The 26,075-nt window shown below is 41.4% G+C and overlaps 1 protein-coding gene across 9 annotated transcripts in view; it reads right to left on the reverse strand.

Moving 5' to 3' along the window:
• Window positions 1-26,075, reverse strand: part of EVL (Enah/Vasp-like) — a 142,642-nt gene that overhangs the window by 42,877 nt on the left and 73,690 nt on the right. For all 9 annotated transcript variants that reach the window (XM_064423384.1, XM_064423385.1, XM_064423380.1 and 6 more), the window contains 2 exons: window positions 24,485-24,653; window positions 17,554-17,731 (listed from right to left, as the gene is read on the reverse strand). In XM_064423384.1, coding sequence (XP_064279454.1) covers window positions 17,554-17,731; window positions 24,485-24,653 — 347 coding nt within the window. The remainder of the gene's footprint in view (window positions 1-17,553; window positions 17,732-24,484; window positions 24,654-26,075) is intronic.

The raw sequence follows: 26,075 nt of genomic DNA on the forward strand, positions 1-26,075 counted from the left end.
TCAGAATTAAAATTAGCTAACTTCTTCTGGATGTACAATTATTTTATCCCACTGTGGTCCCTTCCAGCCTTATCCATTCTATGGTTCTGTCCTCCTGTGATTTCCTCTTTCAATCCACCCAGTGAAAGTACTGATATATGCTTTAGCAACCACGTAGCTGTCTAATTAATAGTTATCATTACTACATTTAAAAATTAATAGTTTAAAGATATAAGCAGCAGAGGGCTACATGCAGTTATTTTTATTTTGAAAACATGGCACTGGAAAAGCCAGACCAGCTGTCCAAGGCAGGACTCAGTAGCACTGAGGGCTTTGTAAGCACCATTATTCACATGATTGTTTTACTTCCAGTGAGTACTTTGGCTGATGGCAGCCCAGATCACCCCTTCCAGAAGATGCAGCTGAGCCAGCTGGACTGGTATTTTATAAAAAGCTTCCTAAGGGGAATGTGGAGAGAGGCATTGACTTAAGCAATCAGACACAGTGTTCAAATGGGATTCTGGGGAAAAGCTGGCATGTAAACACAGAGCCACTGAATCCCAGTGTGACCAGGGACATCCCATGGCATGAAGAACACTCTGGGAAAAGAGTGGGATCTCACCTCAAATCTGTCACAAAACTTCACATCTCCTGAGGCTGATTTGCATCTCTGCTCACACAGCAACAAAGCTCCCCTGGACCACAAATCCAGGGATCAGGCAGATCACAGCCTGAGGCAGGAGATGGCTTTACCCACAGCCCATGTCACTTCTGCCTGGCACCACAGTGTGAATCACACCTGTCTGCTCTCAAAGATTTGCTAAGCAGAGCTTGAAATACCAACGTGACACATAAAACTTCTCAGTTTCAATATTAAATACTTTGCAAAATCAATATTAAATACCACTTTGCAAGGGGTGGTACCTCTTGAAAGTTAGGAAAGTGCCCATCCCACTCAGGGAATGGGCATAGGGGTATGGCAAAGAGTGGAGGGTCCCACAGGAGCAGCTACACCAAAACCAGAACACAGAGACTCTTTTGAACCTCTCACCCAGGTCAGATGTCCTTTGCAGCAATACTTACTTAGCTGGTGAGATGTGAAAGGTTTATTAACTCTTCACCTATTTCAGCAAAGCAGTTCTGAGGTCCAGGTGTGGAGATGTCTCTGAACAGTAGGATGGGCTGCTGGTGTCACTCCCTCACCACTGACACCAGCTGGGCAGGTATTTACTTTTTAACATTTAGGCCAAAGTAATACAGGTTCACATCACAAAGAGAGAGGAGATTGTAATGTGTAGTACTAAAAAATTGTAATAGAACCCTTTTAAACCTAGGGCACCAGGGGCACCAAATATTCACACCTGCTGTAGTAACATGACATATTATTAAAACACATTATCAGAGACAAGCACTACTTTGTATTTAATAACTGGTTTGCTTTTTCCACTATATTCTAATACATAAACATAAATGCACATGCTGAGCAGCTTTTGTCAAAACCTGTTTGCTTTTGGATTTTTAAAAAATTTTAAAAATGAACAATCTTTTGCAATCTTGGCATGGACAATTCTGTAGAAGTGTTTTAATATACATACATAATTCCAGATATATGCTGGGCTACACTGGAAGAGAATAATTATGATAAGGTTTCTTCTCTGTATCTCCAGGCTTACCAGCTTAATGTTACTTTTCCTCAATATCTGGTGAAGGCTGCCTTGCTACATCCCTCTCACAAATACTCATGGTAGCAGCACACCTCCTCCCAGGATCAAATATATATATATATATATATATATATATATATATATATATATATATATAGCAAGGGTAGGAGACCAGGCAAGAGCAATTCAGTGGAAGAATTGAGCCATGGAATACCTTTAAGACAGTTGTTCTATTTTTAATCAATCATCTTAGCTGAGATGAAAAAGTGTGAAAGCAATCATGAATAACACCTCAAGGAAATTCGGGAGAACAGACTCGCAATATTATGAAAAAGTGATACACTGACACTTTAAATAGAGATGTTATGAAGTAGCAGGGTCACAGCAGTCTCTTACTGTCATCAGTCACAACCAAAACAGCCCTGACCATGTTCATAAATCCTACAGTATCTAACATTTAGTGATATGGGAGTGTTTTATCTCCTTTTCTGACTAGCACGTTTTCCTGGTGAGAGCTAACTTCTCACTGAAATACCATGAAGCCCATTTCATACCATCAGTACATCCCATTACCCTCTGGCTGAACATTATTTTCACATTTTAATAATTCTTCTCGATGTGATGTCCAACAACTGAAAATCCACTTCCTTCACAGAAATTTTCTTTCCTTACCAAAGTATTGCATGAAATAGCTTTTCCCTCAAAATGCTTCCTCAGAAAATCCTGCTGCAGAAGAGGAGGCTGAACTGGGCACAGAGCAGGAGAGGGTCTCCATCCTGCAGAGCAGCACCTGTACCTGGCACTCAGTGCTCCCAGTTAATGCTGGGAGAGGTTGCCTGGAGGGGCTGTGGATGCCCCATCATGGGAAGCGTTCAGGTCAGGCTGAATGGTGCTTGAGGAAACTGAGCTAGGGAAAGGTCACAGAATCACAGAATCATTTAGGTTGGAAAAGTGGCTTCAGCTGGGATAATTTTCTTTCTCGTACCTGGCGAAGTGCTGTGGCATTCATATTCTCTGAAAAAATTCCTTTGCTTAGGATTTTTCTCTTGGGAAGCTGAGAGGCCTCAAGCAAAAAGGGAAACAATTTTTATCTCATTTGATTTTTCTTTGTTTTGTTCATGTGGAATGTGTTTGAAGATTGTTTACTCACAGGTGACTGCTTCATTGGATTCTGGAGTAAGTTGTTTTAGCTCTTTTGCCAATTGGTGCCAAACTGTGTTGGGACTCTGGAAAGAGTCACGAGTTTTTATTATTATCTTTTTAGAACTCAATAACTATCTTTCCTGTATTTTTTAGTATAGCATAGTATTTTTAAAATATAATATAATATTATAAAGTAATAAATTAGCCTTCTGAAAACATGGAGTCAGATTCCTCCTTGCCACAGAGTTCCCTGCAAATACAATAAAGTGCTGTGTTTTGGATTCAATATGACAATAATGTGGATAACACAAATGTTTTGGCTGTTGCTGAGCAGTGCTCACCCTAACTCAAGGACTTTTCAGTTTGCTCTGCTCTGCCAGTGTGGAGATGATCAAGAAGCCAGGAGGGAGCACAGCCAGGCCAGCTGATCCAAACTGGCCAAAGGGATATTCCACAGCATAATGTGTTGTGATCAGTACATAAACTGCTGGAGCTGGACTGGGAGGGGCTGATAATGGCTGGAGGATGATTTCCCAGAGTTCCTTCATACCCAAGCTGTGATTCTATGAATAAAATCAGTGTATGTGTATGTTTGTATATTGTGTTGGTGTTCTGCAGATTTTCAGGAAGGAATACACCAACATTTTCTGCACTCCTGGTGTGGGTGATCACTTTGCAGAAGGCTGGTGTGCTGGTTCCAGCTGCAATCGAGGTAATTTTCTTCACAGTAGTTAGTATGGGGCTATATTTCAGACTTGTGCTGGAAATTGTGCTGATAATACAGGAATGCTTTAGTTGCTGCAGAGCAGTGCTCACACAAAGCTCCTCACCCCATCCCACCAGTGAGCAGGCTGGGGGTGCACAAGGGGAGGGGACACAGCTGGCACAGCTGGCCCAAGGGATGCTCCACACCACCTGGTGTCATGCTCACCAACAAAACCAGGGGGAAGGCTGGCCAGGGGCTGCTGCTGGAGCACTGGCCAGGCATCACCCCACTGGTAAGCAATTGTTTTCATTTGCATCACTCTTTCTTGTGTTTTATTTCTCTCTCTGTTTCCTCTTTCCCTTCATTACCTTTTTTTTTTGTTTTTGTTTTGAGAGACAGCTCTGATCATGACTGCAGTGATGGGGTGGCATGGGAAGCTGGACCCACACAACCCTGAGACAGGGGACATGAAGCACCGTTCCCTGAGGGGACCAGTAACATTAAAGGATGGGCAGCTCTGCTTTGTCTTACCAATTGTAAATTTTATTCCCTATGCAGTCAGAAATGACCTTTAATTTCTTTGAAATAAAAATCTGTGCAAATATGGTGAGTAATTTGCATACACAATGTGATATCTATTTTTATATCAATTCCAAATATGAAAGGATATTAATGTATTGGAGTGGGCACTTCCATCTGATAATATAAAACTTCACTGCAATTCAGCATAGAAATCCATCAGAAAATCTCATAACTCTCAAAACTGCTATCTGTGTTTAATTCACACAGGGCATGGCATAAAGCCTTAATCTGACATGCAAATGAACATAAATCCCTGCATAATACTCTCTCTGCACAATCACCATTGTAAATGTGCCCTCATCTTTAGTACCCCACAATGAAGATCTATTCTGACAAGACAAAGCCCTGCTGATAACTTCTGGAAGTCAGTTAATGAAAGACTTTAATGAAAGTCAGGGTCATGACAAAGGGCTTCTTTCCCTCTGCAAGGCATTTCAAGCCCACAAGGTGCAGCTGTTAGCTCTCTTCTGGAGACAGTTTCATGCCAAGGATTCCTGGCTATTAGACTGGCCACAGCCCTCTGATTTTGGGGATTTAATTCTTATCCCATGACCTGCGTGTCCTGTACATGGAGCTCTATAAAAACACAGCAACTGATTGGTTCCCAAAGCATCTCCTTTCAGAACTGTATCTCCTGTGAGAACACACCATCCCAAAACAGCTGGTTTGAGGGAGAGGAGTTGGTTGTTGTTCATATTGGTTTGGTTTACTTTTTGTTTGGTTGGTTTGTTTGGGTTTTTTGTTTTATTTTGGGTTTTTTTTAAAATTTTTTTTGTGCTGTGCACAAAGAAGCCAGCAGACATTATGCTTCACCCTTATCAGCAGGTCAGATTTGGGGTTTGCTCTTTTTTGAATTTTAGGTCATTGATAACATGACCAGAACACTTAAGTAAAACCTCTGGAAGACCATCCACTACTGACAGGGACAAAAAAAGGTTCATTTAAATTTGCTCCAGCCAACCATCCCTGTTGATAAACCCACTGCAGAGGACAAAGCCTGAACAACTTGGGCCATGGAGGAAGGAACCCCAGAGACTACTAGAGCTCATCCTTGAGTGCTCTCATATTAACAGGAACTTGCAGGAGGGGAAAACATGCTTCAGCTGAAAAAATGTACGGAACTAAGATTCAGCTGTAGGCACTGAGCTCAGTGAGAAGGCTGAAACGTGGTGATGAAAGCCCAGTGAAAAACATTTCAAAATCTCCAAGCAATATTAAACTGAAGAAATAAAACCACCTAATTTTAAGGCACATAGGTATGGAAGACATCATCACTTTCTCAGTGTTGCAGAACAATTAAAATGAAACCCAAAAATCAGCTGATTAGCACAAAAGATACTTTCAGAATCATGTGATATGATAAAAACCCCAAATATCCGACTGTATCTATTTCTCACGTAATATGAGAAAATACCAGTTTAATTTATGTAGTGTGAAAGCTGACAATATGTTCTGCAGTTTTGTTTAAATAGCTAATGTTCTCACATTAGCTGTAAATGAATTTTGACACTAAAAATAAATGTAATAAAAATAATGTGAAATCAAATAATTCAAGATGCTGCTGACCAGGACTCATAGCTGCCTTACTGTTCCTAGTGCACCCATGAAAAATTAAGTTTGGTAGAATTTTGGGGTTTAATTAAAAAAATTAGTTTAAAAACAATGTCTGAATTTGCACAGAAATGTATGGAGGTATGATTCTAATAAAAAAGTATTCCTTTTCTTTAAAAATAACATGGTTCCTCTCATCTTCAAAAATAAAACGTCTTTTTACAGTTTTTTAATTTGCCATGAATTTGAGCTTCAAAAATGAAATACAAAAGAATGTTTAGCTTGAATTTCTCTATATTTTGAATCAGAAAGCTGGGGCTTTGTCATTGCCTTCATGATAACCAAATATGGTAATTTACATGATGTGCATTTGAAAACAAAAAGTGAAACAAAATGTAATTTCAGAACGAAAGATACATACTTCATCTTCTCGGGAAGGTAGAAAGTTCAATTTTGATTTTAGTAAAATAAAAACTACAACCGAATGTAACACACTTCTGGAGGAAACAAAAAAATTGGTTTCCACTAAAAGAACCTTGAAAACCCTTGGTGTGGACCTCCCAGTGAGCTCCCCAGGCTCAAGGCACTTCAGGAGCGCTCCAGAAGAAAAGCCCAGTGTGTGTGTCTGGTGTGTGAGTGAACTTCAGAAGCTGCAGAGGCACTACAGTGCGTGTGGCAGTGTGAGCAGTGCTGCCTGCAAAGCAGAGCAGCTGCAGCTCCTGCACCTCAGCCCCCACTGGGGCACCTTTGCAGCACCACAAGGACACAGCTGTCCTCGCTGAGGTTTCTGCAATGGTTTCTCACTGTGAAATAGTTTCCCTGCCTGCTGACTAAAGCTCCTGCCCCCAGCTCAACAGCTCTGTCTGCCTCTACAATGTTCTGCACCATTTGCAGTGTCAGGGAAAACATTATTTAAAAATACTGTAGTGCTGAAAGGTCTGGCTGCAATATAATGTGATGCAAGACACGAAGTATATACAGCATGACCCTTGTTGGGCAATTTCTGGACACACCAGTAAACTCTTGATAAGCAAAAAGAGGTGATTTGGGGGTGCACTCACAGGCTGATGAGGTAATGTAAAGCCACCCAGGGGCAATCTCCCCGTAAGAAAATCATTGCAATAGCAGTAAAAACCCCACAGTTACTCTGTGCTCTCACAGGAATGTCACAGCACAGACCAAAAAAAAAAAAAAAATCAAATGCCAGCTCATCTGAAGAGCCAAATATCTATTTTCAAGCTTTAGCTCTGAAGCTGAAATATCATATTTAGAATAATCAGAAAGGTCAGAGAGATGAGAAATAAAACAATCAGCAGGAAGCATAAGGCACATTTCTCCTTGGATCCTCACCTCTGTTACACTTTTCAAAATCCCTCTTCCTTCCACAAACTAGGGATAAATTACTCATTTATCTGAGTCAGGAGTTCTCCTGCTGACTCTGCCAGAACCAAGCTTTCACTTGGTGCCTTCTGCCTCCACTGCAGATCCAGAAACTTATCCACACTCCTGGGCCATGCATCTCCAGAGCCTCTGGCTCCCTGCATCCCTGCACCTTTCCATCCCTGATCGAGGGTGCCCCTCCTGCTGCACTCTGCATGGTAACTCTTGCCAGCTTTTGCATTAGATGTGCCACCCCTGTTAGCCATCACCAGCCCTTAGTGCTTTGGCAGGCTCCAGAGGACACTGAAAGGCTCTTTCTTTTTGCCCAAGTTCAGTGAGCCCTGCTGTTTTGCTGATTCAAAGTGTTTTCTTTTGCATTTAGTAAGGATCCTGTAAGATCTGCTGGCAAAGCATCTTGAGAAGTGAAACTGCAATGTAAGTATTTGTAAATGATGCAGGGGAACCTGGGGACCCAGATTCAAATGTGCAGAGTCATTTCCATTGTGGATACCAATGGTAAGCCAAAAAAAGAAAAAGCAAATACTCCATCATCTAAAATGCCTTAGAAGGGATATCCATTAAATTTCAGGACAATCCATATTCAAATGGATTTCTGACAATGGATTTCTGATCCAACCTTTTGAACGTCCTCCTGCTCCTGTGTGCAGAGCACCAGAGCAGCACACAGGTACCTGCAGCCATGCTCCTCAGCCTGCCACGCTGCAGGAAATGCACCATTTCTTGACAAGAACGAGCAATGCATACTTAGCAAGTTCAAGAAGTCAAAAGAGGTGATAACCTCAGTGACTTTGACCCCTGGTTTATTTTTAAAGGTGTGAAAAAGGCCAAAATACTCTCCAGTTCACCTCTCCCAGTGTGTTGGATGGCACAGCTGATGTTCAGGCAGCTTCCCAGGCACTGCTCTAACCACCAGAGGGAGTCCCTGGAAATCAGCACTGGAGGAAGCAGAGTTAAAATTCATGTTTTCTACAGAGATCTCCGGAATACTAATCAAGACCAACAGATAAAGCAATCCATGCAAATCTGATTGACGGTGATTGCTTGGCAGGGTTTGGCTTTTTTGTCAGCAGAGGTGGAGCAGAATTTCAAAGGCACCATCAGGACCTGAATCATGCTGTGTCCTCCTCAGCTGTGCAGCTGAGCACGTACAAGGGCAAAGGCTGGACGCTTGGAGGGCTGAAATCACCTCTTAGGAGATTGCTTCCTTCCTGAACTGCAGTATGGCCCCACGCTGCTCCATTCTATCACTCAGTTTGCTCCCTGCTGCGTGGCAGGGACTGTGCAGCTCGTTGGGCCAGCAGCCAGCAGCACAGGACTACAGCCATCCACCTCCAGGTGAGCCCTCCTCGCCCCAAAATGCACAATTATTGTCAACTAGCTGCCTAGCATTTAAATGGCTGAAGTTCAGTTAAATGAATCCCATTTTCAGCTGTGTTGCTTCATTAGAATTAACTGGAGGAATCACGAGTCATTGCCACAAGGCTCTGGGATTCTGCTTCCACCACAACCTAGAGCTTTCGAGTCCCTGACTTGGTGAAAAATAAGATGCTGGATGGCCACAGAGAGTCACCTAAGAAGGCCATTAGCAGACTTTGTGTGAGCTGCCCAGGGATTACCAGGCAGCAGGAGAAGCTGCTCTACATGCTTTGCTGGGAGCAGCATATGGCGATTCACTGGGAATTAAGCAGACTTTCCCCTCAGCTGAGCTGCTGCCCCAGAGGGTTCCAGAGTCTGCCCCACCTCCCCAGCTGCACCACTGGCTGTCCCTGCACAGTCCTCTGGTCCTAAGCACTGCTTTGACCACAAACACCTTTTTAGTGAGTGCTGTTTGCACACTGAACTATGGCACATAATGACAGCATCGTTGCAAAAAAGAAATTCAAAACGCTAACAATTTTATCAGTGAAAAATCCTCTTAGCCCAGCAATTTATTTCTGACTTCAATCTATATGTGTGAATATCTTTCTGAATTCATTTATGGTGAATTTATCTAAATTCACTTATGGTGAACACTCACTGATATAAAATAAAAAAAAAAAATTGCATGCAAAAAGCCCATCTGTTTGCAGAGCTCAGGCAGTCAGAAAAGTGAAAATCTGATGTGCACTGCTCATGTGAACACACATATGGACATGAACACTACACATGTCTTCCTGGGAGTTCTCATTAACTGTCCCAAGGAAATCCACTAAAAATACACCTTATGCACATTAGTTTTCAGGTCCCTAATTTATTATTGTTAAACCAGAGGTTTAAGTATCCTTATAGTTACTAATTAATTACACTATAATTAGAAATCATTATTACATTAATTAGAAAGTTCGGAAGAAGATGATAGTAAAATTGTCAGGGACCAAAGAACAGTTCTTAGCATCAATCATTTACAGTCAGTGATGAAAAAGAAAGGGAGAACGGGATGAATTTTGCCTTTAGGGACACCTAGTACATAACTGACTGTACCAAGAGCCTCTGTTACTGTTTCTTGAGTGCACAGACATCCCAGCTCAGGTACAAAACCCAGTGCCATAGATGCTTACAGTTCTACTCCCATTGACAGGAAAATCATGGTCACACAATTACTAACTGCTAGGAGTGGGATCACAGCTAGGGGAGTAGATGAGTTACTGTGCAGAGACAAACTATTATAGAGTCTGGCTCTTAGCTGAGAATACAGAAAGTCTATTAAATAAAAAGAAGCAAATAAGGCCTTTGAGCAAATTGATCTAGAGGAAATTGTCCCTGTCTATGGCAGGGGGCTGGAACTAGGTGATCTTTAAGGTCCCTTCCAATCCAAAAAATTCTATAAATGGTCTCCAAATGAACACTTGCCAAAATCTGGCCTATACTGCTTGCACAGAAATTACTGGACTTGTTAAATTATGATAATGAATTTTTTGCCTAAGCTAATATATTCTTCTGCCACTGACTATACTCTAGTGAAAAAGCCAAAGTGAATCTTCTGTCACTGAGCTCTGGGAACTTTTCCAGTTTGCACTACACTCAGAAAAATGGGGGTTTGAATGCTATGGTGCAAGGGAATCTTGCTAGCACAAGTCGAAGTGTGCAAGTCTCTATTAAATCTCTCAACAATTTTTTTTCCCACACAGTTTCCTTCCTGAAGTGGCTTTGATTTAGTGCTGAAGAGTTCAGCACAGCAAAAAGCATCAGCAAAGAGGCTCAAGAGCCTTTAGGTTTATAATGCTCTTCAGAGAACAGAGGCACCTTTTGTTGCTGCAGACGTTGGACAGCGGCTCCGGCTCTGAGCGCGGTACAATGGAGTCCTGCAGGAAAGTGGCTGAGAGGCACACAGGCAACGTGTCATGGGTCTTTATTTGCATAACACTGTGAGAGCACTTCAGTGCCCTGGAAAACTTTCTGCCGTGGATCCCTACCATCTGGGGGACTGAAAAACTGAGTTGAAAAAATGCCTATTTCTATAGAGCAGAATAATTCAATAATGGTTTGATACTTCCTGACAGAGGAATAATGGCAATGATATTTACAGTTCTAGCACTGAAAGGAGTCTGTAATCCCAGTTTATCTATTCACCAGCAAATCAATTCACCTCCTGTACTCCATACAGCTGGAGCCAAGCTAATACAAAAGATTAAGCAGTTTTACTCACTGCTTCTCCTGCCTGGGCCAACTTCTTCTAGTTCTGGTTTGAAACATGTTTCTCTTAATGTGAAGTGTACCCAGGTTCCTAGAAGTTGGTTAGAATCTAATAATGCAAGAGTTGTGGGCTCCATCCCTGTATGGGCCATTCCCTTCAGAGTTGGACTCGATGATCCTTGTGAGCCCTTTCCAACTCTGATCCTGTGAAATGTCATATATTCAATTAGGAAGTCCAGGTTAACCTGAGGAGAGGGCACCTGAGCAGTTGGCAGGCAGTGGAAGACTGCAGGCAAGTGCCTGTTATTCCAGGAGAAGTTTGGTTATTATGGAAAGATGGGCAGAGGCCTTGTATGAGGACTGTCATCCCCCTCAGCAGAGGAAGAAGTTGTTTTGGGAATTAAACACAATGAGTGATCCTGTGACTGAGCTGATATTTTACAGCTGGGGTCACAAGGGACTCCTGCCCTCACAGACTTTCACTGCCTGCTGCAGGAAAATAAATTCCCACCAAGTTTGCTGGGTAACAGCTCATCCCTGTCCAACTGGCAAAGGAAGGATTTTATTCCTATAGTAAGCAATATAAGAAAAGAGTCTGTATGTCACGTGGACTTTTCTGGAACAGTTTCAGTGATAAAGCAATGCAGCAGATTAAAGGAAAAAGCTCATCATCTTATTTGAATTTTCCCTCCCTCTTCATTGACTTACAAAGCACAGCAATTTAGATCAGAAACCCCCCTATCTGCACAACATTTCTGAGTGACTAAAGTTGATACTGAAACTGGTGTAGGCATGAGTCTGGAAACATTGTGAAATTTCTTTCTCTAAACCTTTTTCTGGTGTTTTTGAAAGATGTCAGTCAGAAAACAGTTATTCTCCTGGGAAAACTTTTGGGGGTTTTTGTGGTTTACTTTTTTTTTATTTTTGTATTTGTATTTGTATTTTGTATTTTATTGTTTGGGTTTTTTTTTTTATTTTTCACATGCACCAAATTAACCATTGCCTGCAGGCTGCTAGGCTAGTTTGGCTAGCCCTAGGTGTCTGACCACATGGATCATATTTACACTAGTGAGTCCAAAAGTTTGTTGTTTACAAGTTCTCTATGCCTAGATTATCAATAGGAACAATGTCTGCAATGACTTGATTCAAAGACCTGCCGCAGAATCCATGCTCATGGTTCTGCAAATGTCTCTGCCATCTGAAGTTACACACATCTTTAAATGTTATTAGCACTCTGAAAAGTAAAATTTGCACAGAGTACACCATCTTAGGGCTTTATAGTCTGCACCAACACACCTGACAGTGTGGGAAATGAGTCCACAGAACAGCATGCAAAGCACCTTGCATGGAGCATGGATCTCTTTACCCCAGCACAGTTTTGGAACCAGCTGGCTGCAAGTGGCCATTGTGTTCTGTGGTGGGTCCCTTCATTATTGATGAGTTATTTTATGTATTATGCAGTGCTGTAATGAAGATGAAGTCTTTTGTCTTCCCACGCTGTGTCCTCTGTGGTGCTGGGAAGTCTTGGAGCAATATTATAAAGTAAAATAGACACTGCTTTGTAGAAGATGAATTTAGATGACTGAATTTCCCAGAAGTTAGACTTTACTGCCACTGAAAAACGGAGGGATGCAGGATTAGCTGTCAAAATGTTAATGAAAAAATTAACTGAATATAACATTAGAAAAAATATAAAAAACCCTGTGTACACTTTTGTCTGAAATCCAGTGCAACATAATCTTCACACATTCTTCACTGACAGAAACCTTGCAAATACTTAGGGCATCTAACTAGGAGAGAGAATGTATGGTACATTCTGCCACTTTATCTGCTATTTGATGAATCAAAGCTTTATTCTTTTATTTCTCCAAAGTGTTTTTCAAGGAACTTCCTCCCAGCAATAGAGACATGTCATCACTTCTGAAGGGATAAAAGCAGAATGACTGAAGGAATGGAAAAAAATCTCAAACTCCCAAGAACTTAATAAAATCAAGGAGAAATAATCCATAGATTATTAAGATCCTCTAACCAGAGGAAAAGGAGTGAGGAGCAATCCTTCTGACTACCAAAACATCCTCCCTGCAGAGGCAAGGCTGGCTCTGTGAAGCTGCAGGCACAGGGCTGAACTCTGCACCCTCCATGACCTATATCTGTATTGTGTGGTCTCTAAGACACTTAGAACAAGAAAATGGTTTTCTTACAAGGAATAAATAAAGAAATAAATCACTATTCATCTTCTTCAAACCTCTCTCCTATTTCAAGCTTTCCTCCAAATTCTCTGTTCTTAGTCAGATAAGGCAGCTGACCTCTAACTATGATTAACTCTGCAATGAGCTTTCTGCATAAGGCATTTCAGCATGTGCTGTTTACATTTAGAAATGGAATTTTCATACATTCTAAGTGAACAATAACTAAGTCCCCAGGGCACAGACATCAAAAGAAAAGCAGAAGTTCACAATACATTATATTCACTATGTCACAGGCAGCATTTACCAGCAGCACAGATCAGAGTCTTAATTCTTTTCCAAGAGAAGAAGTCTTTAAGCTATGGAAGCCCAAGATGCCCTCAGAGCTGGTCATGCCAAGCCACAAAGCTGAACCACTGTCCCCTGATGCAACATGGGAACAGGTGCTGCCAGCAACCAGCTGGGACTCAATGTCTGAAGCAAGGAAACAAAGAAAGAAAAAGATGAAGAATCACTTTGCCCGTCCCCAGAAAATGGGGGAACAAGGAAGGAGAGAAAATAGTCTCATTCCCTCTCCCCAGAAGTGTAAGCACCCACTGGGAGAAGCACTGAGAGTACAGCTCCATTAAGCCCTGCAGAAAGTTACCTTCATTACAGGCACCACTGGCTTTCCTACAAAATTATGGCAGGGAAGAACTTGCCCATTTTAGCTTACTGGTGTTCTCACGTTATGTCCTGCTCCAATAACCATGCTGCCCTGCCACCAGTGATTGCATTTGGCAAATCTAAGAGGATGTAAGCCCTGAAAAACATGAAACTTCAAACAGCCTGTGGGCAGAATCTGTGTAAAATTCTTCCACAGTCTCCTGAGGCAGGAAGGGGTGATGCTCTGCCCCCAGTGAAACCTGGCTGCAGATGACAAAGCAAGCTGGTGACACATTCCATTGTACCAGGTAACTTATGCCAGCGAAAGGTCTGACTTCTCCAAGTGGACAGCCACGAAAGAAAAACAATTAATGGCAAGTTGTTTGTCATATTAATGGTCTTACTAAATGACACCATTAAAGCACTGTAAGCAAGAGATTGGTAATGAGCAAGTCAGCGTTATCGTTTGCTCTCATTTTGCAGGCTGGCTCAGGACCAACATTTCTCCTTTTGTTTGTAGGGGAGAACAGATTAAAGAGATGTATAAGGAAATCAAAGTAATTAGGCACATAAATAAGCTGGCAGGTAAACAACTGTGATTCAGTGAGGCAGCTGTCAACCTCTAAAGGAAGGATGTGCATATTTGTAATATTTTGGTTTTAGTCCCATTTTATCTGATTTTGGATTACCCTAACCCAACCATCAGCATCCTTACAAAGCACAAGAGTGAGCCAGGTCTGTGTTCACCTCCTTCAAGGCTTGCTTTTCCCACCCTGGGGACGTGCACTGGGAGAGTGTCCCACCACAGCACTGAGAAGATGAACACCTGTAAGGTGGCCAGCCATGCCATGGGTAAGAGTATGGGTACATCCACTGCAGAAACACAACCACACAGACAGTTTAGGCTGTGGCTTTCCTCCCAGCTTTTGCAAACTCTGGGGTGTCACACTCCTGGGAAGACACCTGCCCCAACACTGATCTTGGCAGGTAACCTGGGTAAATACAGTCTGGCTGTAGGATCTGATTCAGCCCATTTAGCCTTTGGCATTTAACAAAGAACTTGGTTTAGTTTTCACTCATGTCCCACACGCAGTCAGAACAGAGAGATCAGTGCTTGTGGTTGTTCTTGGGCATTGCAGTTTCTCTCGTGAAGAAGAGGGACAGTACAGCAATTCCCATCACTAGCTCATAACTGTGTGTTCATTTGAAGTGACTCAGTCATTTGAAATCATCACTACCTAAAAATTATTTCCAACTTCCCTAAAAATAGACTGCTACCATTTTTTCAAACTAATTCAGCTTGATGCACCATTCAAAACCCCACACCAGTAATTTGTGCCAAGACCAGCTATTTTCCCACATGTAAGAGTACCCTGACTCCACAACTGCTGAAGACATGATGCAGTCTCACATCTACTGCTGTAGTCTACCATGATTAATTTTAGTTCATGGAAGTGGGTGGTAGAAAGAAGGGAGAAGCAGCCATGGAAGCCAGAATCTATTCAATTTCGGGAGGATCAGCAGTACTCGAATGTAATAATGTCTCAGTGGGGAATACGGGAAAAAACTAAACTTTAGAAACAGCACGTGCCAAGCAGTGCACACAGCATATTCCAACTTCAGAACAGCAGATAGGGTTTGCTGCCCTGTGAATGGGGCAGAGGGAGCCTCTGTTTCACCCTGTGGTTTTGGTTGAGCTTTTTATGAGTGTATGAGCTGTTCTGGGCATACAAATGCACCCCTTAAGCTGCCATCCATCTGCATAAGCACATGGGCAACTTTAATACATGGATGCATAGATATAATAAATATGTTTTTTCCCTAATGATTTTTCCATATGAAAAAAGCAGACACTAATGCAGTATGCAGGCAGCAGAAGGGATGGAGTATGCAGGAAGTGGCAGTGCCTGAAAATATATATGGATATATGTGTTTGTGTGAATTCCTATTCACATTAATTCATGCCCACAAAAGCTTAACGGCTATAGAAGCCAGGAAGAGCAGATATGAAAAAACATTTTATACTTTATATCCATTATGTACTTTTGCTGTCAATCTGCATGCTGAGATCACTGCAGCAACAGGAAAACTTATGATGATATAAAAAGCTTCATTCTAATCCATTATCAATATGTAGCTAATATTAAAGAGAAATACCTCTGCAAATAAATTTCATAATTTAAAAACAATGAAAAACTAGTGTTTCTGGAATTTGTTTCATAGACTCAGAGGTTTTTTTTAAAAAAAAGCTGAAAATCCCTTTAATCAAAATTTCAGTTTTTCACAAGTTCAGCTGTAAAGAATGGAACAACTGGCAATCTTTGAAACTTCTAACACTTTATGTATGAGACAAAAAGGGTTGCTGAAGACTGAATGTTTATCAGACCATTCTTTTTTGTCCAGAAAATAAAATTTCTTATCTGTAACCGAATTAATGTCTTTGAATATGACAACTACAAATTTTAAATATAAGCTCTTCAGTATGGACTGGATTTTAAACCTGCAAAGAACACTTTTGGTGTGCTAAGGAAATTAATTTAAAAATACCCCCAAAAAAATCAAAAGGCAAATTTTTGCTGGCTATATATGCATAAACTTCTCAGAAACTTAATAGACTTTTCAAGTGCTCAAAAATACTTTCTTAAACATACCTGTTGATCATTGCTAGGTGTAGCTAACATAATTTAAGGCAGTTTCTTGTATTTTAGCCTATGAGCAATAAATTCTTACTCTGAGACTTGTGTTTCCACAAGGAACCTCCCTGAAGCAAACTCAAAATCCTGCAAAAACCTCACTCCCCTTGACGGGAAGAGACAGATGGAAAAAAAAACCCAACCCAAATTTAAGGGCTTTTGGAAGAAAGGCAGACTCATCACAACCAATCACTATACCCAAATCATAGCCAAAGTACCCAAACTTGGAGGTCTAAAAGGGCTGGTCACATCCGAGCACACAAAGAGCTCTGTACTCTTCAGACTTTCATGAGTTTAGGACTGGTGAATCTTGGCCAGATTTCCTCATGAAATCTCTTGCTGTGGCACAGCTACAGCTGAAAATGTTCAAGATGAAGAAAGCAGAATTAAGTCCTCAGTACTTCTAAATATAGCCAAGAGTTAGAAATATGTCTTGATTTTTGATGAGTTATGCATTTGCCAGAACACAAATAATAGACCAGAAACAGCAAAATAAAAAATCTGAACTCTTATATTACAAGTACACCTTTTAGTAAGATATGTTTGTGTATTGAAGGTTGTCAGGAGACAATCTCCCTCTGAAGAGCTGCTGTCCATCACCAGTGATCACTGCAGTGAAACCTGGATGGCAACACGTGCTGCAAACCTTGACTCATTGTGTTTGCAAAAGGAAAATAGGGCTGTGGTGTGTGTTTTTGCAGGAACAAAAATAAAAGACACCACACAAGGAGTGCTCTGTTCCCAGCCCAGGAGCTGCAGAGAGGTCATAAGCCTGTAACTGGGGGCAGTGCTTCATCCAGATACCACAAACCAGAAACTGGTTTCCACAGAGAAACCAGGACTTTATTTTGGCCCTGGTTCAAGCTAATGCAATGACAAATTCACAGAACAGCAAACTCCACCACAAAGTTCTTTTACAGTCAACACAGTATTCAATAACCAAGGTGCCCCACACTCCTCTTTTGGAAAGCTGATCCACAAGAGCCAATGCCTGAAGCTGGCCCAACGCACTGGAAATACCAGCTCTGAGTCCTATCCTATCAGATTTTGCTAATTTTACTCTAGCTTCTGTTTACTTAAAGTTTTATTCTGCCATCTCCTATGTAAAACAACATATATACAGATCCACATGAACCAGTGGGGCTACCTGCCTGCTGAGGCATTCCCAAATAACTGTTGATCTCCTGTGGTGACTTAAGGCACCATGAGAAATGAGCAGAAAGGGAAATAAAATCTGAAAATGTGCAATTCATACCACAGCAAATGCTGATCTAAAGGCTAAGGTTTTTTATTATCACATGTGTTATAATGACATAATATCCAATACAACTGCACCAGGTGATTGGTAACCAGCATGTTAAATGGTCACAGATTAAGAGAGATTAATTTACCTCCATCTTGTGAGTTCATGATATTCAGAGCAAACAGCATTGCATTGGAGAACGTGGTAGCCTCTTCTTTGCTTGCAAAATTCAAGCCATAGACTTGCCGTGCGTCGCGCCATTGATGAAAGGTAGGTGTTGCTTGATTGTACTTCAGTCCTTTCACAATTGAGTAATTAATCACTACCTGTGGTTTGAAACAGGGGTAAGGATTAACAACAGCTCTGTTTTCAGTAGGAAAACCCCCCAACCCTTGTGTGGAGGTTACCTAAATGGGTGGAGGCAGCTCCTACATGGCTGTGTGCTAAGGCAATGCTTGTTTCAGTGACAGAAGACCCACATCTGGGAGTGACATTTACAACAGTTCAGTTCAGCCTCGGGGACTTGCAAGCCAGTTTTGCAAAATCTATTACCTGCTCGTGTTTTCTACAGCACCTCCACAGGATGCAGCTGTGCAGATGCTGCAAACAGCTGTCAGGAGCCAGGGCCAGCAGCTGTTTCCATCTTTTGGAGGATGATCATGCACAATTGTTAGAAAAAGAGCCAGACAGAGCTCTTGGCACTAACCTTGCCCTATAGCACATACATGTTTGACTCATTGCACCAGTTTTGATTTCCTTCTCCCACGTGTCTGATCACCACCAACTTCTTGTGCTTAGTTTTTTCCTTTAGAATCAGGCAATGACAAACCCAGACAATCATTCCTCTCCCACCTTCTCCCTGGATGTACGTGTGGTGTTTTCCAGGTAAGGGATGACTGCAGCAGAAGGCTGGTTTTTTGAAATTAATTTGCTAAATACAATGCTCTGTTTATCCTTGGGCAGGGCACTGGGACACCCAGCTAGACAGAACAGTTGGGATCCAGACAGAAACCTCCACTGCTAAAAGTGTAAGTGGCTCTGGCTAAGGGTGGAGAGGCAGGAGTGCCACTGCACCACTGTACCACTTTGTGCACAGAATTTATGTTAAAGGTGGACCCCACATACCAGAAAACCTACCTTTTTTTTTTTTTTTTTTTACAGTCTGACCAGTCTCTTGGAAAGTTTTCTGTTAACACTATGATTGCAACTAAAAAGCTTCAGTGTATTTAATTAGTCCAACAATATTTTTGATAGATGACTGACAATTCTTAATTCTTATATGGACAGACTTTAACAACTAATTTCAAAGATTAACGACTTCTAGCTCTGAGTTTTGAATTTTCAGTGAATTGCCAGTTTAAACTGAGAAACATTAGATGAGCACCTAATAAGGAACAAATTGTTTTGCCCACATTAGTATTTCTGAATGATAACAGTGCCTCATTGATACAGTTAACAGATGTCTTGTAACTTTACTATATTAATGTACAAAACACTATGGAGACCAGCAAAGAAGCCACTAGACCCCAAGATGATTACAGACATACTCTTGTTTCTAGGATGCATTTACTTACAGAGCCAGCATTAGAGAATGATGTAGAAGATAGTTTTTGAATCCTTGGTCTAGCTTTAGGCACAAATATGATGGTCCAGCTGTTGCACTCAAACCAGTATCATTACTAAGGCTCCATGAAAATGCATTGAGAAGCAATCAGACTACACTGCTTTTTTGGACACATTTCATTGAGAAAGTCCTGACCTGTGAGCCAAATGAAGATGCAGCCCTCCACTGGGTATGCAGGCTCCCAAGAATTAGTCCCCTGGAAATGGGAACTGCATCACCAACATGCTGCATGGGGACACCCACACCAACCAGAATGAAGTGGAAACTGGTCACAGCAGAGGCATTGAACTTCCTCTTGTATCTGACAGCTTGGATAGCCTTTTATCCTTGAAAAATGAGAATGTCACCTCATTCTATTGAGCAATGGGAGAGCCTGTACCAATGTTGCTCACACTCAAAGAGTGTCTTGAGCATCAAGTAGATTCATGACTGGGTTTCTAAACCAACACTTTTAACATGGACCAATTTTTAAGTCTTCCAACCATTTTTGAGTAGACCAAGCAAGGGAAGGCTTAAGCAGTATCGTTGAGGAAAAGTTTAGAAAGATTGTGAGCTTCTGCCAGGCCTTCAAAGTGAGTCTCTCACCTACTCACAGAAACCTCTGTTTCAAAGGACACCACTATCAAAGCCCAGAGAGCACCAGAGGGTGCAGTGCAGCTGTATAATGAAAGTGAGAAATTGTAAAAACCTATGCCAAAAATTGTTTAATGGAAGTCAGGTAAACTGTTCAAAACCTGCTTCCAATGAACTCCAAGGATCTGCATTGCTCTGAGGGTTAGATCCTTTTAATCAAATAGAGACAGAATGTGAGTATTGACCTTCAGTAATCATCAGGATGCCCACACATGTAATGCCTTGTCTTCAAACTCAAATCAGAGTTTACTGAGAAATTAATCACTGGGAAATGAAACTTAAAATAGCCAGACTTTCATTTTTATCTCCTTTGGCTTGTGTTTAAAGAAAATGGAAAAAAGAGGAGGGGATCTCCTGCTGTTGTTAAGAATGAGTGCACAAAGGTGTCTCGTACAGATGGTGTGGAGACTCTACAAGGCACATGATCATAATGAAGTGCTTCAGAGCAGTAATTACAATAAAGAGGGTCTGCCTGTTTGAAGCAAAGATGTTTTTTACAGGTGCTTCTAGGGGATCTTTACTGTAAAGCTTCATATGTCACTAAGAGAGCACATCTGCCAGGCTGGGCAGACCAAGAGTTCATCTTTTAATCTTCAGTTCCAGTCTACAATAGGTGAACTGGAGAAGCTCTCATTGAAATCTTGAAGAAATAAATCATGGATTTGTCCATGGCAAACAGTTCTTCCTGTAACTCTTCCCTTAGAACGTGACTTAAAAGCTGAAACTTGATATTTTATATGCCACCTTTTTTCCTTTTCAACCCTTTTTTAGTATTTTATATCCTGCAACAATACTTACTCATATATCTTACTGACATAAATGTCTGTGTTATTTTGAAGCCTGTTAAATTCTGTATTTCAATGATCTTATGTGGCAAGGAGTTTCACAGACTAGTCATACATAGTATTATGTTGATATGTTTCAATGTTCCCATCACTAAAATGTTTAAAACAAAATGATTTGCTTAACTTCTACCCTGGACTCTCCTTCACCCTTTCACCTCAGTTTCAGGTGTAGGCTCCCTGGCAGTGACAGGGAATTTTAGAATCTGTACAAAAGCTCAAAACCAAGAAGCCCTTTCTTTTGACTGTGGAGCTTTAGCTGTCAGCAGTGACGATGGTGGTGGCTGATGGGACTCACAGGAATGGGGCTAGAGGGGACAGAGTGGGCTTCAGGGAAGCACCTGAAGTGCAAACACAGCCAGGATCATGGGAAGAGTTCCCACACAGGCTTCACCACCAATACTCTTGCTTATGGAACCAGGACAAGACAATTGCTTGTTTCTGCAGTGCATGAAATGGTTCATCAGCTTGGGCCCTGCCATGCTGCCAGCACTCAGGCTCATCTCTCAGGGAGAAGCCATGACTGCTAAAACAGCAAGGATATAAAAACTGCTACAGCTGAGGCCAGATTCCTTACTTCTGTAGGCAGGCCCAAACCTGATGAACTTCTAATAAGTTACAACAGTGATTAATTGGTTCTTTCTTTTCAAATACTGTGGTTAGCTTGTATCACAAGAATCCCGTCCCTGTTTCAGTTTTGGCTTGGCTTCACATGTAAAATGTCTCACCTTCCCCAAGGCCTTGTTTCTGCATTCACTTCTCAGCCACATGAACACACCAGCCCCTCAGGAGATGTGATTCACTTTGGAGTTGCACCCTCCTCCCTGCCTGTTTGTTCAGCTCGTGCCTTTGGGTGATGAGATCATGCTGAACTGACATCACTTGATGTAAAGTCCTAATTTTAAACCTTCACTTGATCAGGACTCCGGAATGGGGAGCTACTGCTTTTTATCTTTGTGAACTTCTTGCATGGTGACTGAAGTTCACACATGTCACCTTTACAACAGGCCAGGTAACAACAACAGCTGGCAAGTCACAACATGGGTGTGAAAGACGTGATTGTGACTGCTGTCTTCAAGAATCACAGAATCATAGAATTATTCAGGTTGGAAAAGACCTCAATGAACATCAAGTCCACAATGAAGGCCTGAAGGAAACATCAAAGCTCACGACGTTAAGCGATTATAACTCTGATCTGGCCCTACTTTCAAACCAGCTCTGGCCCCTGTGGCGGCTTCAAAGCTTCAAGCTTGCGCCTGGGGTTTTCTGAAGGCTCCTGCTCGGGCCAGCATGAGGCTGTGCAAGGCTGCACCTTGTGCAGAGCAGAAAGGGGAGCTCAGGTCCGTAACCCAGCGCCGCCGCCACACGCAGCGAGCACCTCCCAGGCACACACAGGGAACCTGAGCTGGCAGCCACTTCCTGGGGGGAGAACGATGCTCCAGTTCTGCTGCTCTACAAACCATATTTGTCTGTGGTGAGCTCTTCAGACACTGTCAGTTAGAGAAGGAGATAAGGTGATAAGGAGATAAGGTAAGCTGAACACGAATACAGCGTCGTAAGCTACAGCACACACCCCAGAAAAGGGATAGAAAACAGAAAGACAGCTAGAGAGAGACAAGACAAGGAACCTACAGAAGAAGATATGTGGAAAATATGTGGATATAAGAGATATGTGGAAAAAGAGGATGAAAATTATAGAGACATACTATTAAAGGTGTAATATAAACCAACAAAATTAAAAGGGAAATAAAGTTAGGCAGGGATGAAGCCACAGAGATTACTCTAGTCTTTGCCTTGTCAAAGAATTTGTAAGAAAAGTTTAAATTGTTCCTTCATGGTATTGCTGTATTACATATTTTAAACTAGCTTCTCAACTCTTCAAAAATCTGTGTAGCTTTATCATATGCTAAATCACATTTTAGCTGAAGATTGGTCCTTGTCAGATAAATATGTCTTTTCTGGCAAATCAACAGCTTCACTAAAGCCTCAATTTCAGTGAGATTTAACAGAACATGAGAGCAAGCATGAAATGGCTTGAACAGAGAATTACTTTAACTGAAATTCATTCCTATTCTCTTTAAATGCAAATACTTAGCAAGCCTAGCAAGCTTATGACTCCATGTGAGACTCATGTAAAATATATTAGATTCTGAATCTTGAGACTTTCAGAGTGTTCCTTTAAATACTACTATGCTACACTGTCTTGACTTTATTCATAATACTGGATTTTTGCAATCATATTTAAGGGCAATGCTTTGTTTCAGGCACTTTTAGGCGACTAAGGTAAGTGACTATACTTCCTGTTTATTTGAAAGAGGATTTTTAGTGTTTAAACTACAGAGAAATATATTCTTCTACCTGTTTCCTTCTGAACTGAGATGATTTTTAGATAGCATACAGTGTCTTCATAAGTTGGAACATTTGCAAGCAAATAAAATATTGCAGCTAATGCAAAGCATGTTTGAAGTGCAGCTTAAGATTTGACTTTTTAGTATGTCTTACTCTTTAAACTGCATAGTCTGACTAAGACAGACCTCTGGTACTTAGTCTCCCTTACATATATACATATTGACTTTATGACTTCTGCTTCTTTTACACCAGCTATTCAGTTCCATCTTAGATTGCAGTCACACGAAAGTCATTTACATTCACCTGCTGGCTATGTAAAATAAAGAATTTTCTATTTCTGAAAGGAACTGCTTTCATACATTGCCTTTGCTCTACAGAAAAGAATAAAAGCAGTCACAAAACTTTTGGCAGAAGTTTCAAAAGTGCACTGCAAGGAGCTGAAAACTGTGCTTAAAACCCACCTATTTTTGTTCTGCTTTTCCTTTTTCAGAATGATGACTGTGTATAGGTGTGGTGTAGCAAAGACATTATCACATCCAGTCAGCAACCTGAGCAACTTTTCCAGCTGGCCCAAGCACCTTTACAGCTGTCAGCTGAGGATCATCAGCATTTCCACAAGAAGATGAATCCATACAAAATTTGTGGCAGCTGAGAGGTGGTGGTGCCCTGGCTCCTGCTCTCTGGGTTGGCCTGACCTGGCTCAGCTTGGCTGGATTTGCCCTACCCCTGCCAATGTCACACCAGGAGCAGTGCTTGCCTCACCTTCCCAGGGGGCAACTTCCCACTTCCCACTTTTTCCTGATCCTTGTGCCACACAGAGGACCAAGATGAGCACAAGAGGTGGGCAGGCTGGGCTGCCACTGCCAACCAGCCTCGTGCCAGCACACGGGGGGAGGTCTCAGCTCTGAAATTCCTGCTCTAAAATGCAGGTACTGCACCACTACTCCACTCAAGTAAACTTTTGTTTGGGGTCCAATTGTGACACTTGGTGTGGGAGCTCGGGGGGCACGTGCTGCCCAGCACACCTCGAACCAGGCTGCTGGAGCCACTGGGCTGAGCATCAGGCTTTGGGGGCCAACGGGGGTCTGATCCCAGTTCTGATAATCTAAATCCCATATTATTCCTTTAATACACAAGGAGGTCCTGCAAAATTAGTCCGCTGTAAATCAGATCACAGTGTGCACCTAGGATTTTAAAGTGCATTACAAGGAACTAATTGCTTATCACAGCAATGTAACAACCACTCTTCGTGGGACAGCAGTGCAGAACAATTGATTTTTACTTCTATTTTTAATATAGTACTAAGAACAAGTAAAAAGTAATCTGGGGGGAGCTGAGAGCAAAACCTGCAGAGTGAATGAGACTCATTTCACAAGAAAAAATTGGGGGGAGGGGGGAAGAAATAACATTTAAATCTCTTTGGCATCTACCAGGCATTATTTTTTCAAATAAGCAGAAATAATTTATGATATATTGTGTGTGCAAAAAATTATACAAAATCCGAATCGCTGGAGCATAAACAGACTAGTAGACACCTTGCAGGGAGCAGGAAATGTTGCATTAGGTATAGAATTGAGCTTACCAAATGAGATCAAAGGTTAATTTACAGGAAACTTGATGTAGTTACTCACTTGTTGATCCTGCAGTTTAACTCCAACTACCCTGAAGGTGTTTGTGGCCGTGTTGTGGTATATGTTGATTCTGCTGAATCCCTGCTGTCCAGGTTTGATTGGCACCCATTTCTTACTGGTATCGTCATAGACCATAACTGAAGCTCGGGCTTGGCAAATACTCTGTTCACTGGGGAGAAAAACAAAAAATCAGGAAAGAAAACAGTGATTTTGCTGCTTATTGCTTATTACTTACAACTTCTAAAGCCAAAAAAAACCAAAAAAAACCAACAGAAACTATCAGTACTACATTCAACATATGCTTTATAAGAGATCTGCTGGTCCTTTGAATGCGATCTGTTAAATTAAAGCTGACATGTTATGTGTTCACAGACTTTAAAACCTCCTGTACGCTGCTGTTTTGAACCAATAATCTATTTTATATAAAACATTAAGCCCTGAGAAATAACCTGCATCACATAAACATTATGAAAACTGTCCAACAGCATGAATGCTCTATTTATTTTATGTATCTATTGGCAAGCAAAGCTTTTTACATTTGCATGAAAACCTACCAATATTTTACAGCTTGCTGACAAAACAAACGTGACACCCACAGCTGAGTTATACATTTAAAACTGGAAGCAAGCAGACCTTGGAGCAAAAGCCATGTTAGGTAAACTGAAGAAATCAATTAAGTTAATCCAGCTGACGCCTAATACCCAGACCCGCTGACGCACTTGGAAGTCCCAGAATTCACGGAGCAAAACACACAGGAACACTTTCCTCCTTCATCCTAGTAGCAAAGAAAGTGGGGAAGGGGAATCCACAAACCTGGATGCATGCCAGCATTAAAGCATATAACCACTGTTTTGTATCGTATAAATAACTATTTTTCTCCTTTATAGTCACAGAAATTCCTTAATACATTACCTCTTGTTTATTAGTCATATCCTGACTAATATACATATAGAGAATCATAATAAAACACACCCTTCAAGGGCAATAAATGCCACTGGCAAATGCTGTAACATGTCAATACAGGTCAGAATTTCAGTTCCACTCTCCTGACCTCCCAGCCACTTTTCTTATACCAGAGGAAATACAAGTTGGAGGAAAAAAATGAATAATGCAAATTTTGGAGATTTGATGTCTTTAAATGTAACAGGGATTTTTAACAAGCAAACAGTGCACCTTATGATGCATTTATAATTCAGTTAGTGCATCTAAATGAAACTGTGGAAATCTATGTCTCTGCAAAAACTTTAAGTTCATGACTGTCCTGTTAACTTATATATAGGTATATATATCTCCATTCCTCAGCCCTAGCCATATTAAATAATTTTCGACAATGCAATAGCAAGTGGTTAATCCGCTTTGCACACAAATCCTTTTCCTCCCTCTTTGTTTGGGTTTGCCTCCCTAGCATGGACACACACACACACACACACACACACACAGAGAGGAGAAGATCCTGGGTGATGCCAAACCATGTTGCTGCACTGCACTGCCACTGTGCCAAATTACACCACTTGTAAATTTTACCAGCTGCTGCACACCCAAACCTGCCTGACCCCATCACTGTCATCATTTTAATGAAAGGGAGCACATT

This window comes from Passer domesticus, chromosome 6 (genome assembly GCF_036417665.1).
Source record: "Passer domesticus isolate bPasDom1 chromosome 6, bPasDom1.hap1, whole genome shotgun sequence".
Classification (NCBI taxonomy): domain Eukaryota; kingdom Metazoa; phylum Chordata; class Aves; order Passeriformes; family Passeridae; genus Passer; species Passer domesticus.